Source organism: Cimex lectularius, unplaced genomic scaffold (genome assembly GCF_000648675.2).
Source record: "Cimex lectularius strain Harlan isolate CLEC.00 unplaced genomic scaffold, Clec_2.1 scaffold110, whole genome shotgun sequence".
NCBI lineage: Eukaryota > Metazoa > Arthropoda > Insecta > Hemiptera > Cimicidae > Cimex > Cimex lectularius.
In genome coordinates this window covers 1,240,446-1,255,688 of record NW_019392697.1, presented here as the reverse complement: position 1 = coordinate 1,255,688, position 15,243 = coordinate 1,240,446, and the positions used below count along the sequence as shown (strand labels likewise).

The following is a 15,243-nucleotide window of genomic DNA, read 5'->3' as shown; positions in this document are numbered from 1 at the left end:
ACGATTTACTGGACACTGTCAGGGTCTTCTTAGCCTAAACTGTTTACAATTTTTTTCAACGTTTACTTAAAACAGAATTTGAAAATATTTATGATTCTGGTTTATTGTCATAATATTACTTGTAAAGAAACAATATAAAAATATTAAGCAGTTTTACTATATAAGCCCAAACATGGCGGTGGCTCGGTTGACAGAGTAATTTTGCCCAGGCGGAAAGTAAGATGAAAAGCGAGGCTAAAGGGGCTTCTCCGAGATCTAATCCGGCTTACTTTCCTTTTGGTATGGAATTCTGCTTAAAACGGTGGATTATTGCGACCACCTGGATTTCTTTATTCTGCTCACCAATTCACTGTTGTGTTAAGGTAATTTGTTCAGTTAAAAAAGAACAACCAGAACCGCAACCAAGAGCAGGCGGAGTCGTGGGGTAAATCTGAAATTCATATTTTTTAATGATAAAATATAATCAATCACTCTTAAATGTAAATTGTATTCGGAATCAATTGCCGATCGATCAGGCCTGTTGGCTCCTGCTTATGGGTTAATCACCCTACTTTAAATAGCCCGGGGGTAATTTTCCTCGAGGGGATGAAAGGGCCATCGCACCAAATGTTTCTTTCGTTCTAAGTGAAATGGTTTCCCCTTTTCCGCTCTCACTTTGCCTCTGAGCTTTAACAATTGAAAATTGTCTGCGTTTCTTTTTTTATATTTGTTATCTATTAAATCTTGCTATATGAGGTCTGTCTTTATTTTCTTTTTTTCATCTTAATTTCCGTATTCCTTGAATATGTTCGCGCTCCCGCTTTCTTCCCTTTATTGACTTTGCATCTTTTTAAGTTCCATCTTTCAGTTTAGTTTCAATTTCACTTGTATTTTATTTCGCCCATAAACCAAATTTTTTTAGTCGGCTTAAATAATACTTTTCGGCAAAACGGACTAGAATTTCCAACCTAATTCGTCAGGGAAGCCAAGAATCTGGACTGTTTTTTAAAATAGTTTTGTACTAATACACTATTATACGTCAACAACACGGCTTCACCAAAAGAAAATCCACAGCTACAAATCTTCTTTTTAAAATTTTATTTTAAACTCTTTCAAAGAGAAGTGACAAGTCGATGCCATCTACAATTTTTCCAAAACATCTGACAAAGTTAATCACCCAGTTTTGATAACCAAATTTGCTGTTCATGGTTTCCATGGCTCTCTTAAGTTAATTCTCTTCCTGCCTTACCAATAGAGTACAATATTTTAAATTAAAACCCTATTATTTTCCCTTTTTTTTAATCCTCTGAAGTCTCTCAAGGATCGCACTTAAGCCCCTTTCTATTTAATATCTTCATTAACAATATTGCATCTGCTCTGAATGTCTTTTTTTTCAAACGTTCTCTTATTCCCGTACGACTTCAAAATATTCCACAGAATCCATTGTGAATTTGTTTTTACTATCCTACCTGGAAATGTTGTGCATCATCAACTATATAGCACTGAACATTAACAAATGCAACATTTGTTTTAGCAGACTTGAATCTACCCAGGTCTTCCCTTACTCCATAAATTAGTAAAACTTAGTCAAAAATCCCTTACTCATTAAATAGAGTAAAACTTCTCAAAGATCTTTATATTCACTTCGACCATTCTGTGGTACCACTTCCATAACTGTATCAACCTTCTGGCTAATAGAGTAAATTATTATTCATCAGTGGAGTACTCGATATTCCTCAATCGATATACACACAATAGTAATAAGCTAATCTAAGTTAGGTCGATATAGCAATTCCATAAGTATTCCGTCATCGACCCTAAACACACACGTTTCACCATCGCCTCACCATTCGCGCTAATAAATACACACAATTAAACAAAACATAACCAAAAAATACATAAAACAGTTCTTTATACAATAAAATTAAAAGATGTCCTCCAAAAAGCGAAACTTGCAAGAAAATTGCTACTGTGCCCGAGAACAATTATTAAATTCGGTGGCATGCCTACACGCTCTCTGTAAGTAGCCATAGCATGACAAGCTTCTTTGGGGACACATCGAACAACCTTTCTTTGCATAAGGGGCACCTGCGCTGCTTTGCGCCGTATGTCAACCGCGTATGACTTATTTTTAATCGAGTAAGGACGATTTTACGGCTCATGTTCTCGGTGGGGAGGTTTCTCTATACTATTTTTCGTTGTAAATTGTTACTTTTTTACATTGATTACCCGTTTAACGAAATAAATAAATGGTGTTTTGTTCAATTATTTCGGGTTCGTTGTGCACTATATTAGATTGTTTAAACCTTTTTCTCAGTTTGTAAACAATAAAACATCCAAATGTGAGATATTTTATCAATGTTTTCAACCAATTTCGTTCTTTTTTTCAGGTAGCTGTCAATTAGATTCCACCATGGCGTTCGCAGGGCTGAAGAAACAAATAAACAAATGCAATCAGGTAAGTTGTAAAATATAAGTCAATACAAGACATGTTCTGAAATTATTTATGTACAGTTTTATATAGTCATGCTGACCCGACACAGGTTCACTTATTGTGTCCGTCTTCCCTCCCAGGTTTGTTGTATTACTCTAATTACTCAAATTGCACCATCTTAAGTGAGGCAGTGTTAGTTGAGCGAAGACGGACCCAGTAAGTGACCCTAAGCCGGTTCAGCATGAGTTACCGACTCGCTGACCATCACCCATCATCAACTCTAATTATTGAAATACATTTTGAATTTTGAATTCAACTAACAACAAACACACACACACAGAGAGAGAGAGAGAGAGAGAGAGAGAGAGAGAGAGAGAGAAAGAGAGAGAGAGAGAGAGAGAGTTAGATGATACACCATGTGTATATGTATATACAGGGTGAGTCATTTTTTGACGCACCATTGGAAAATCAACGTGGGTGCGTTTAAATCTGACTCAAGGCCAATTTCTTTTGATTTTAACATTAAAAAAAGGAAGTGAGTCAATTTTCGGTGCACCATAGGAAAATCAACGTAGGTGCGTTTAAATCTGACTCAAGGCTAATTTCTTTTGATTTTAACATTAAAAAAAGGAAGTGAGTCAATTTTCGGTGCACCATAGGAAAATCAACGTAGGTGCGTTTAAATCTGACTCAAGGCTAATTTCTTTTGATTTTAACATTAAAAAAAGGAAGTGAGTCAATTTTCGGTGCACCATAGGAAAATCAACGTGGGTGCGTTTAAATCTGACTCGGCACATTTTATTTTGTTAGTCTCGTACCAAAAAATAGGCGAGTCACTTATCGACGCACCGTTACAAATTAATTTTAGTAGGTTGCAAGGAAAATAAACAAAACCAATATTATTAAAACATTATTCAAACACAATGTAAAAATTAAAAAAAAAATTCTTCACAAATTAATTTGATTAAGGTTTAAGAGTATTTTTTTCTAGTAAAGAAAAAAATTAAATAAATATAAAAATCTCCTTTTTTCCGATAAAGTAAAAAAAAAAAAATTAAATAAATGTAACAATCTCCTTTGTTAGCAAATGAAAAATGTTCAAAATCATTATAATAATTGTTCGAACAGACCTCCATTTGCTGCAGCACACTAGCCTAGTCTATCGTAAAACGATGATCGGACGAAAAAAATACTCTTAATCCTTAATCAGATTAATTTGTGAAGAATTTTTTTAAATTTTAACATTGTGTTTGAATAATGTTTTAATAATATTGGTTTTATTTATTTTTCTTCCAACCAAAACTAATTTGTAACGAATGGTGCGTCGAAAAGTGACTCGCCTATTTTTTGGTACGAGACTAACAAAATAAAATGTGCCGTGCGTCGAAAAGTGACTCGCCTATTTTTTGGTACGAGACTAACAAAATAAAATGTGCCGAGTCATAATTAGATGCACCAACCTTGATTTTCCTATGGTGCGCCGAAAATTGACTCATTTTCTTTATTAACGTATTAATCAAAGGAAATAAGCCTCAAGTCAGATTTAAACACCCGCGTTGATTTTCCAATGGTGCGTCAAAAAATGACTCACCCTGTATATGGGTGGGCTATATAAGTCCACCCATTTAATTCGGAAATGATTAAATTTAGTGAAAAATGGTCTTATACGAACCTCTAGTTTATTTTTGGCTAGGAATCGTGTGGTGCTAACAGATTTAACATAACTTTCTTCCCTAGCTGGGATATGACACTATCTTTGTTATTTTAAATGATAATCCCATATTTTTAATGTACGGTTCGATTCTAGAGCTTATTTTATGCCACTTTTACCGAAAGGAAATTTTTTGAAAGGATCGACCATTTCTGAGTTATGCCCGTCGAATTTAATAGCTTTACAAGGTCACTCGAGGGCGATTTAAACCTTGTATATTAGTGGGAAAGTGTTATTAACTTATTGTCATTTTATTGAGTGTGTTTAAGTGAGAAATGAATAAGGCAATCTGATGTGTGTAACTAGAATTTTTGGCTTAATAAAATTTAGCGTGATGGTGAAATTCGAGTGAGAATCTACCAAATAACAATACAATTAAGTAATAAATAAACTTACCCTCTAAAAAGCTAAAAGATCCAGGCACATGTCCTGCAAAAAGCCGAATGGAGTAAAAACTGGCATGTATAGAAGAAGAAGAAGAAGAAGAAAAAATAACTTTATTCTGGGACTGGTGCCCCCTTAGAATAATATACATGACATAAATAAAGGAAGTTCCTTCTATGAAATTAAACGTAAAATGAGATAGAAATCTTGGCACAATGTATACCAGTAAGGCCAGAAGAGAAAATTACAAGAATATTAAACAAAAATATCAAATATTAACGTAAGGTCTCTGCTTGGGGTGAGAGGAGGTGATTATACAGATGGGATTTAAAGGAGGAATAATAGGCAGCGTGACGAATAGAAAGGGGAAGGGAGTTCCAGAGTTTAGGGGCTCGGATCAGAAAGGATCTTTCGAAGGTCTGGGTTGTATGTTGCGGAAGGGTAAGGTCGATTGGGGATGAGCGGAGTTGAATTGGAAGGATTGGGTGATGTAAGGTGGACGACGAGTGTGGATGGACTGGAAAAGAAAGCAGCCTAGGAAATACTGCGCACGGACGGAGGGGAAGAACCAGGAAAGTTGGGATACAACCCCGACACCCGGGATCCCCGTGGGGTGCCGTACATAATCTGCTTCAATCGCGCGTTTCCCCCCTCCGAGAGACCACATAGCTGTAATCGAGGAAGGAAAGTATAAAGGAAGGTACAAGGAGTTTGCGAGTGGAGAAAGGTAAAAGAAGGACCGACGAAATAGGCTGAGGGAGGCGATACAATGGCGGGAAATTTGGGAAATATGAGGATGCCAGGAAAGGTTTTGGTCAAAGACTACTCCTAGGTTTTTAACTGAGGAGTAGAAAAGAATGGGATGGTTATTTAGGATGAGAGGTGGGATGCTCGGGAGGGAATTGAGGAGTTGACTGGACTCGATAATTATGGCGGTGGATTTTGACGGATTGAGGATTAGGGAATTTTTATGTGCCCGTTTGTTGATGGAGTTTAAGTCTTTTTGAATCTTGGGAATGGCCGAGTGGAGATCAGAAGGGTGGAAGGATATGTATATTTGGGAGTCATCGGCATATAGGTTATAGTTACAGGACTGGATGGAGTCGGGCAGGTCGTTGATATAGATGGAAAAAAGGATAGGAGAGATGCTAGAGCCTTGGGGCACCCCAGATTTTAGTGGGAGCAAGGAGGAGGTAAGGCCATTGGGAAGGGTGGCGCTTGGTAAGGTAGGAGTGGAATCAACGGATGGTGCTGGCGGAGAAGGAAAAAAATTCGAGTTTAGAGAGGAGAGAAGAGTGAGGGACAGAATCGAAGGCTTTGGAAAAATCAAGAAGGACAAGTATAGTAACTTTCCGTTGGTCCATTGCTAAGTGGAGGTCACGGGTAAAATATATAGCTTAATTAAAGCAAAAAGCACCCGTGTATCATTCGAAAGCAAAACACCATCATACAATATTCCTCATCCTCCCATCCCAAAAACAGACTGCGTTTTGTATCCATTTAGACTTAAGACTAACCTAGCCTACAAGACAACACTAAAATCAATCTGGACGTACAGCTTAGAACCTAGAACTGTGCGGCTGAAACTTCCAACATGTTACCACCAACCTTACAACATATTACAGCCCTTACAATCCAAAGTCCTCAGAACAGTAGTCAACGCTCGTTACTACGTCTCTATCACCATGCACAATGACCTCAAAATTCACAAAACACTTCCTTTCAACAATCTCCTCTCATCCTAATCGAGTTGACCAATCCTTATCGAATAGAAACCACCCGTATAATACCCCTAACCATCTGAAGAGATGGCCTCGCGACCTCCTAAACGAGGTTTAGTATTATCTGTCAGTGAAGTAGAGAAATACCAAATTCTTTATCTACAGCTGCCAAAAAACCCAAATTAATATTTTTACGAGGTAATATATGAGGACGAAAACTCAGTCGGTATTTCAAGAAATAGGCCAGTTAGTATTTTAACGTTTTACTTTGACCTTTTTCGTTGTTCATAACATCGGCGAATTTGCCAAAATTTAATTAATCAGGTGGGAGTACAATTAATTAATAATTTACACACGTGTACACGGGAATACAGAGAAATTAACTTGACTCAAAGCACCACAACGGCCCAAGTTCAGACTAGATCCGGTATAACTTCCTTCGAAATGGACAAACAAGCGAAATTCTGGGAAACTTCCACCATCGGACGAGGAGAAATGTTTAAACTTGGCGAGACCAGAGGGACCTGGCCAGTGTCGAAAAAATTTGCAAACTAAATAACAATTAAGAGCTTGTGGAAAAAAACTGCGATTTTTTTAACAATTTCAACAAATTAGGGAGAATGTTTTGCAATTTTTTTGTTCAAGCGATTAATATGACGAGGGGAGTAGATTAATTAAAAACAAGCACAAAGACGCGCGCGCGCGCACACACACCAATAACTCGCCTATCTATCTCAATCTATCATATTTGGATATTTAACACAGACACACAAATGAGATTATGGAAAGATGGCCGTTGGAAAAGAATAATTGTAGAAAAACAGCGAGAATATCCGGACCATACGATGTCTGGATGAAAGTACAAACAATTTACAAACAAAGAATCAAAATTCAAATTTCAGAACAATTTGATAAGTGAACTTCGAAAAAAAAAAAAAAAGAAGTCTAATATCTTACGTTCAATACAATGTTGGGTAATTGGAGGTAGAAGTAATTGATATAGTTTCGAGGAGGAAGGAAGCAAACCGACGATAACTTCGGACCAAATACAAGAACATGGACAGATACAAAACAATTAACTTACTTAAAACACCGTCACAACGGCCTAATCTCCCAAAAACATTGCATCTCATTTGATTTGAACCTTTAAAAAGGACAAAAACACGAGACACAATTCCTAGATTCAACCATTGAACAAGGAGAATTGTTCGAATATCCAACTGTCAACTACAGATATACAAACTGAAAAATTAACTTATCCCACAACTAACTTTCCATCCATCTCATTTAGTCCTTGAAAAGGACACAGAGGGGAGATAATGCCAAGACTGAACCAATGAACAAGAATGTTGAAAAGCAGCGAGAATATGCGGACCATTATGATTACTGACATTTTCATTAAACGAAAAAAGAAAACAACAAACCAAACATCGGACCAAATACAAGCACAGGCAAACAGTCACACAATAATTAACTTGACACAGCCTGAACGGCATTACTGCTAAAAAACGTTTCATCTTGTTTGATTCGGATTTTCGAAAAAGACAGACGAGATGTTAGACTCAACCATTGAACAAATAGAAATGCTAAAACACAGCGAGAATAGGCGGACAACTATGTTCAAGGACGATATCATTGGTCGAATGTCAAACTATGTGTCAACTATAGACATACAAGGGGCCGTGGTAGAGAGTGGTTAAGGCGTCACACTCTCGTCTAGTCGATCCCGCGGTCGTGGGTTCGATCCTCACCGTCGCCTCTGGATTTTTTCTGACGACTAAGGGGACCGGTGGCCGCAATTGAAAGAAATTGACACTCATCAATGGAAGGAGCGGGATCAGATCTCAGCGACGATGAATTTGGTCCCACCCCCCTTCAAAAATGAGTTTCTTTGATGTAAAAACACTGGCACACCGGGGGCTCAAATTCACGATTGTGTTGCGAGCCCCCCCCCCCAAAAAAAAAAAATTGTGCCAGGGATAAAGTACAATAAGCTGTACAGCTGCAGTGCTCAGGAGGGAACTCCTCCAGTTCCTGGTATCCATTGTAAAAAAAGAAAAAACACAAAGCGGAAACAATGCCAAGTCTCAGCCATTGGGCAAGGATATATGTTCAAAAGAAGCGAGAACATGCGGACCAGGATGATTAGTGAGATTTTTTTTGATTAAAAGTCATCAATTTGCAATTTAGCCAACAAATCTTGTTAAGTTAATTTTTGTGTGCCCGTATGTGATTGTGTTTTATCCGGTGGTATTTGTTGGTTAGTTTTCGCCTTTGTGAAACTTATTAGACCATCAAAACGGACAAAAATACGAGATAACGCGCAGACTTAACCATTGAAGATGTGGAAATGTTGAAAACCGAGGAAACACGCGGACCAAGGTGATCTAGGAGATATCTCTGGAAAAATATAACCATTTTTTTGCCAATTATAAACCAACTGATAAGACTTAACAACTTAGGACGGTTTTATTGAATGGAATCGGAAAAAAATTAAGCCTAATTTTTTATGCACTTTGGGAGAATGCTTTGTGATTTTTTATACAAATATTTTCATTGCATGTTCAGAATTCTTGGTTGTTTCGTACTTATCGTTGAGGAACCAAGAGCTATGCTATTACTTGGAGAGGTCGAATATTTGGAATTAGCCCAAGAGCGTTTTTTAAAAACATTTTGTCGTTAAATTACTCGCCGTCTGCGGAAAGGCAAAGAGTCAAAATTCGGACAATTTTGTCAATTTAACACTCTTCAAACGCCCACTACCATGATTGAGGTCGCTTGAACTTGTGGTCCCACTTAACCCCGCGGCCAATTCGACCCCTTTTATTTCGGCCAATTCGCTACATGGGTGCGTCGAAGGGGGGGACGGAATTTCTCAGGAAATTAATTTTCCTTTACTGGAGGAAAATAACAAACCTCTACCACATTCAGTAGCCACCTCTTAGCTGGGATTTTGGCTGGTTAGTTGTACGTGCAATCACTGCTAAAATCATTTTTCCGATTGATTTATTCGGCTTTCAGCGCAATGAAATATGCGTACAATGGTGAGCTATTTTTACCAAGTCAATTGCTTTGTTCACTTGTTTCCTTCTTTTAGTTCTTTTTATATAGACTTGTACTTGAAAAATTGATTCAAGTATCGTGAGATTTCTCCGTGTGATCTGCGAGGTGATGCTGGACTTGCAATTTGTCGATCACCTATCATTTTGGCCTATCTTCGCTTTGTTGGCTAGTTTTGGCATTTCGTCATGTTTGGTTCTCAATGCTCTTGTATTTTCTCTTCCAATTTTCTTTGTTGCCGGAAAAAAATCAGACACCTAACATAGTTCCTAGTCCTGCTGGCCAAGGCTCTTGGGGTGGGATGATTGGAGAGTTTATCGTACAATTTGGTACAGTTTTGGTAAATTAATTTTTGGAGACCATACGACATGTCGGTAGGTAATGCAAAAATACCTCACGGGCACCTTTTTGCCGGAAAGGTATGTGCTCGTTAAGGAAGGATAACATTTCGGCATATTCATAGGACCTGCGCGAGTCTTGGGGCTGGGTACAGGGTTTTTTAAAGGGATTTTTAAATGTATATAGTATTTTTGTTGTGTCTGCGTTGTATTTATTTTAATTGATTTGGAAACAATGTAATTTATTAACGTGAAAGGAACGGGTAATTTAACGTCCCCGCGAGGAATATGGAGAAGTCTTGGGTAGGGATGTCAATGTTTAATCTTTATATCGAAAACTATATATCGGCTTCAAAATATGTATATGGATATATCGATATATTTAATTTTAGGTGCATATTTTATATTATGAGCTAGCCCAACTGGAAGAAAAAAAACGATACTAGAAACGGTAAAAATATACTCATGGTATATTATAAATTCTTACTAAGTAGTAATAAAAAAAAGCTATAAAATAAAATAGATTAAGGTTATAAAAAATAAGGTTTTTAAGCCTTTCGAGCATGTTTAACAAGTTGGTTAACCTTTTTCCGGTGCATTAAAATATTTCCAAATAACACTTTTTTGACTTTTTTCTGGGAAAGATGTCATCATAAAAACATGTTGAAAACTGTGCGCAGAAACGTAGATAGAGATGCCGATGCCTACTCAGAAGGCACAATGATGAATTAGGTTTACCCACGCATGCTAAAGAACCTCGTTCCAATTGTTCCAAGTCGAAGTCCAGTTGTATGGGAATGGACTTGGTAGTGGCTTAGTGGTGAGGCTCCTGGCTAGTACTTATAGATGAGCCTGTTGGTCGGTGGTGCCTCGATGGGCGTCCTTTACCGAAGGCAGGTTCCTCTATGGGGTGGTTCGAATTTATGCTTTAAACGAAATCGCAGGCGGATCCGGTAATTTCAACACTAGCGGAGCCCCAACACTCTAGGAGAGAGTTGTCCTCTCGATCTAGGGAGCTCGTTGGGAGACTGACTGATGCATTTCAGCCCTTTTGGGTATCCCTTTACGCGCGGCACACGGTTAAGGGCACAATGTTGACCCACTCCTTCGGACAGGGTAAGCGGGAGAAGCCGGCATGTCGGTGTAATTAGTCTGCGGATTTGGTGGCTTCTTCACCGTACCTCACGGTGTTCACACTATCTACTGTGAGCGGAGGTGTCGCTCCTAACTGGAGAAACTAAACGTGTGATAAGGCCTACGTGCCAGGAGCGCATGATAAAGAACCTCATTGTCTAAGATATTGAGACCCCCAATGGGAAACATACATGTTCCAACTGATTGGGCCTGCCTAACCATCGAGTATCGACTAAAGCCATGATAAGGCTCCGATCGAGCTTCAATTCCCAGTCGTTAACTTACTTACTTTAGCTAATTTACTTCTACTGAGGCCACGTTTCCGGCAACGAGACATCAATCTGTAGACTATTGGCCAGTTTTAGCTTTTATGTCTTTAGACGCTGGATGGAAGTTTCTTGCATCCTCCTGTGATCCAGGTTTATTCTTTTGGCCCTCTTATGTAAGTTCCTCTCCCTTTTGAGTTCAACAGTATGAATTCAGATTTTAAGGGAACCTTCAAATACTGTTTTCCTTTTATGCCTTCAGCTGTGTAGTATTTCTAATTAATTCGTATGGGATATTTTCCTATTGGGAAATTTCAGACCTACCTTGATTTTAACAGCTGTCAGAATGTTTAAACCCTTAAAATTTAATTAAAACCCGTATAAGTTAACCTGTTGTGTATTTCCGCCTCGAGGATATTACATATTTACCTTCCTGTTGATCCTGTGCTTTCGAAAGTTTTCAACCCGTCACAGTCGGATAGCTTTTCAAGTCCTCAATACGATCTTTTTTGCCGAACTTTTATTCAAGTTTGTAATTTTATTTATCAAATTTTTTTTTTTTGGGGGGGTTATAAGTATGTATATCAAACTGAAAATGTTTTAGGCTGTTGGAAATTTCCATGGAATGCTAAAAGGAAATTAATTACTGTTAATTTATCAGATAGATAATGATTAGTGACATAAATAAATAAAATTGTAAGTCAGTTAATTAAATCTCGGCGGACGGCAAATTATGGTGGAGCACCCCACTGGCTTTTACAAGCTGTTGTCAATAAGCTTTCAAAATAAAAATATAAACATATAAATACATACATATTTAAATATTGAACCATTAAACGCATGCTTTTACATGCTTCCATGCTGCCTTTCAAAAGTACAAAAAAAGCTCTTATTGGTGCTCGTACTCTTCGCATTTTAACAAAATACGGTGGAAAATCCACAAGTTTCACAATTGGGCTTTGTCTTTGTTCAATCCTTTGTAAATACCATGACAAGTTCTCAAGCGTGACTCTGTTGGGAAAAAGGATTTCCCTCTTCCTTCTTCCTCAGGCCACGCATTTTTCTGAATGTTTGGTAATAATGAAATATATTTGCCCATTTGTGTATTGTTGTGTTGGCACTGTATAAATTTTGCCACCTGTGATGTTTGACTTAGCATATCGCTATATCCTTGCCCTATGGCTATGGCCATGTTACATAGGTAGGTTCTGTTTGGAGAGATTCAGATCAATACAAGCCGGTGTCCAACGGGAGCATTCTAAGAGCCATCCTGTTTACCATTTACTCTATCGATGAAGACTAAGGTTTTACGACTTTTAGGCTATAATTAATTTCAACATCTTAAAATTTCTCTTTTGTCCTGTCAGACAATATGAGAGGTTAAACACGATAATTTTCTTTTGACCAAGTGGGATAGTTGTTTTCTAAAAATATCAACCTAATCTATACTTGGATGTCGGGACAATGTCCATCGCCTACTTCCTTCTATTCACGCCAATAAATACATTCCTTCAGTATTTCGAACTTTTATGTACAATGTAAAAGTTGTAAAAAAAATCTCATTCCATGTATCTATTAAACTATCTAGCCTAACCTGTTGGACGGGCCTATGCAGTACTCGATATTCCTCGGCAGACTCGTCCACTCACGCTAATAAATACACTCGGCACGAAAATTACAACTAATGGTCCCCTACTCCTCTCACACTATAAATATGTAATTATGTACCTAGACTAGGTGAGCCTGTGAGTACTCGATATGCATTCACGCAAATAAATACATTCATACAAATAAAACGGGAAAGAACTACGAATTGTGGTTATATGCTTCAGCACCTTTGACACGATTTCTTTTCTTTGCGGGCTAGTTGCATTCTTCCAAAATGTGCTTACTTAGACCTTTTGGACCGTTTAACTCTATAATTTTGGACATACGGAGTGGAACTTTCGGCAAGTCATCCAATATCCAACCATCCAATCCGTCCAATCAAAAGTTAAATGAAATTTAAGCAATTTATTTTTTTAGCAATTAATAATCATCTTATTTGATAATAGTGTTTAGCAGTACTCATGAAATTTCTCATTTTTGACATCCAAATTAATAAAAACACCATCTATTATACTTTTTTGATTATATGACTAAATTATAAATAAATTCTGTGCTTCGGATATTACTTTTATTTTACTTTTTTTCTTGTCTAGAAAGAGTAAATGAGGAAATGGACTTTTGAAATAAAGTTCATTTTTTTTAAGTATAGAGGTGTATATAAAAAGGACTTCGAACCTTCAAAGAACTTGTCATGTTCGCCTAAGTAATTTTATTTTAAACTTGCTTCTTCTCTTTTGGAACGGGATGAGGAAAATCTCATTTTTCCACCCTTTCACTCCCCAAGATTAGATTATTTATCTTTAAGGTTTGAGTTTCGGACTTGAAAGCAGAAAGAAGGAGAAATCAGAGTATCTTTTTGGTTGTAATTCTAGTAGTGTTTGGCCAAGAATCGTTCCGAAAAAAAATAAAATAAAATAATATTTGCATATTTTCTCGATGAAAATCTCCCAAGCTTGCTTTGTTCCACGATTCCAATTAAGCACTTCAAAGTTTGCCGAAGTCATTAAACTGATCCCAGTGCCAAAATAACAGGCGTATAATATCTCAGACTAATTTTATACCACAAAAGTTCCAAGCACGAAGCTGAACCCAAACCGAGTTCTTTATGGCTAAACGATTTATTCGATTCAAAGGAATAAAGAACTTAATGCCACAGGTCAAGTCACAAAGTAGTGAATAAAACAAACAATCGGAGAATTATATTCTAAAAGTAGAAATGATAAATGGTGGGGCGAGTGTGTTGTTCAATCTTGCTGTAATACAATCTTGATAATTCCTACCCACAGTTAGACTAACTGTGAGTAGGAACTATGTATTTAAAAATAAAGTCTAAAAGGTTAAAAAGAATCGACCTTTTAATGATCTTGCTTCAATATTGGTCTGCAGAGCAAACTCCATAACTTTTGGACTTATTAGACATATTACGTTGTTTCTTCTTCTTCCTTTAGACAACATCCGATATCTGCTCAGGCTTGGATCAGCTGGTCCGAGAATGTACCTATTTCTCTGGAGTTTTCTTTACAACGCCTGATCCGGTTTCTTCGTTTGCTTTGGAGCCATCTGTGTACCATATCATTGTATCTGATGCCCTCCTGTGTTCTTCCTCTCCTTAGTCCGTTGAGGTGGATGGGTTAAAAAAAAAGATCCATCAAACAATGGGCTAAGAATAATAGTATAATGAAAATCCCTGGACAGGCATGCGAATTATCCAAGGGCCACCCAAAAACTAACGACAGAACTTTTACGCCCAGTAACTTAAGTAAAAAGTTCATCAAAGGATCATTCAGAAACTAACGGTTTTGTAATTCTGGCGTTAGTTTCTTCTTGATTATTTGATGGACTTTTTCGCACGCCTGGAAGACAGATGACTTAATCAATTTCCTGAAGAATTTAAGTTTAAGGCAATTTCACAAGTCTCACAAAAGGGTTCAGGGTGTCCTCATCGAACTTTCCTTAAACAATTTATCGGCCTTCTCGTTGCCCATTATCATTCTAGTCCTAACGCATCCAGGGAAAGTGTTAGGATTAGAATGATGAGGCTTTTGACTGGACACTGCAGACTCCAGAGAAATAGGTACATTCTCGGACCAGCTGATCCAAGCCTGAGCAGATATCAGATGTTGTCTAAAGGAAGAAGAAGAAACAACGTAATATGTCTAATGAGATCAAAAGTTATGGAGTTTGCTCTACAGACCAATCTTTCAAGAATGGCACTATCCTTTGGTACACAGACGGCTCTAGAACACAAGAAGTACAGGGGCAGGAGTATTCGGTCCTGGAACCAAATACTCAGAACCCATGGGAAAATACACCAGTGTCTTCCAAGCTGAGATTCAGGCAATCGAAAGATGTACCCAACTCAACCTAAGTAAAGGGTACAAAAACTAGAATCTAGCTAACATGTCACAAGAAGTACAGGGGCAGGGGTATTCGGTCCTGGAACCAAATACTCAGAGAACCCATGGGAAAATACACCAGTGTCTTCCAAGCTGAGATTCAGGCAATCGAAAGATGTACCCAACTCAACCTAAGTAAAGGGTACAAAAACTAGAATATAGCTATCATGTCAGATAGGCAAGCAGCCATCAAAACACTAAGCTCAAATATC

The 15,243-nt window shown here is 37.6% G+C and overlaps 1 protein-coding gene across 8 annotated transcripts in view; it reads left to right on the top strand.

Annotated features, from left to right (window-relative positions):
- Positions 1 to 15,243, top strand: part of LOC106674124 (endophilin-A) — a 129,064-nt gene that overhangs the window by 69,523 nt on the left and 44,298 nt on the right. For all 8 annotated transcript variants that reach the window (XM_024226055.1, XM_024226053.1, XM_014406647.1 and 5 more), the window contains exon 2: positions 2,370 to 2,437. In XM_024226055.1, coding sequence (XP_024081823.1) covers positions 2,393 to 2,437 — 45 coding nt within the window. In that variant the 5' untranslated portion in view covers positions 2,370 to 2,392. The remainder of the gene's footprint in view (positions 1 to 2,369; positions 2,438 to 15,243) is intronic.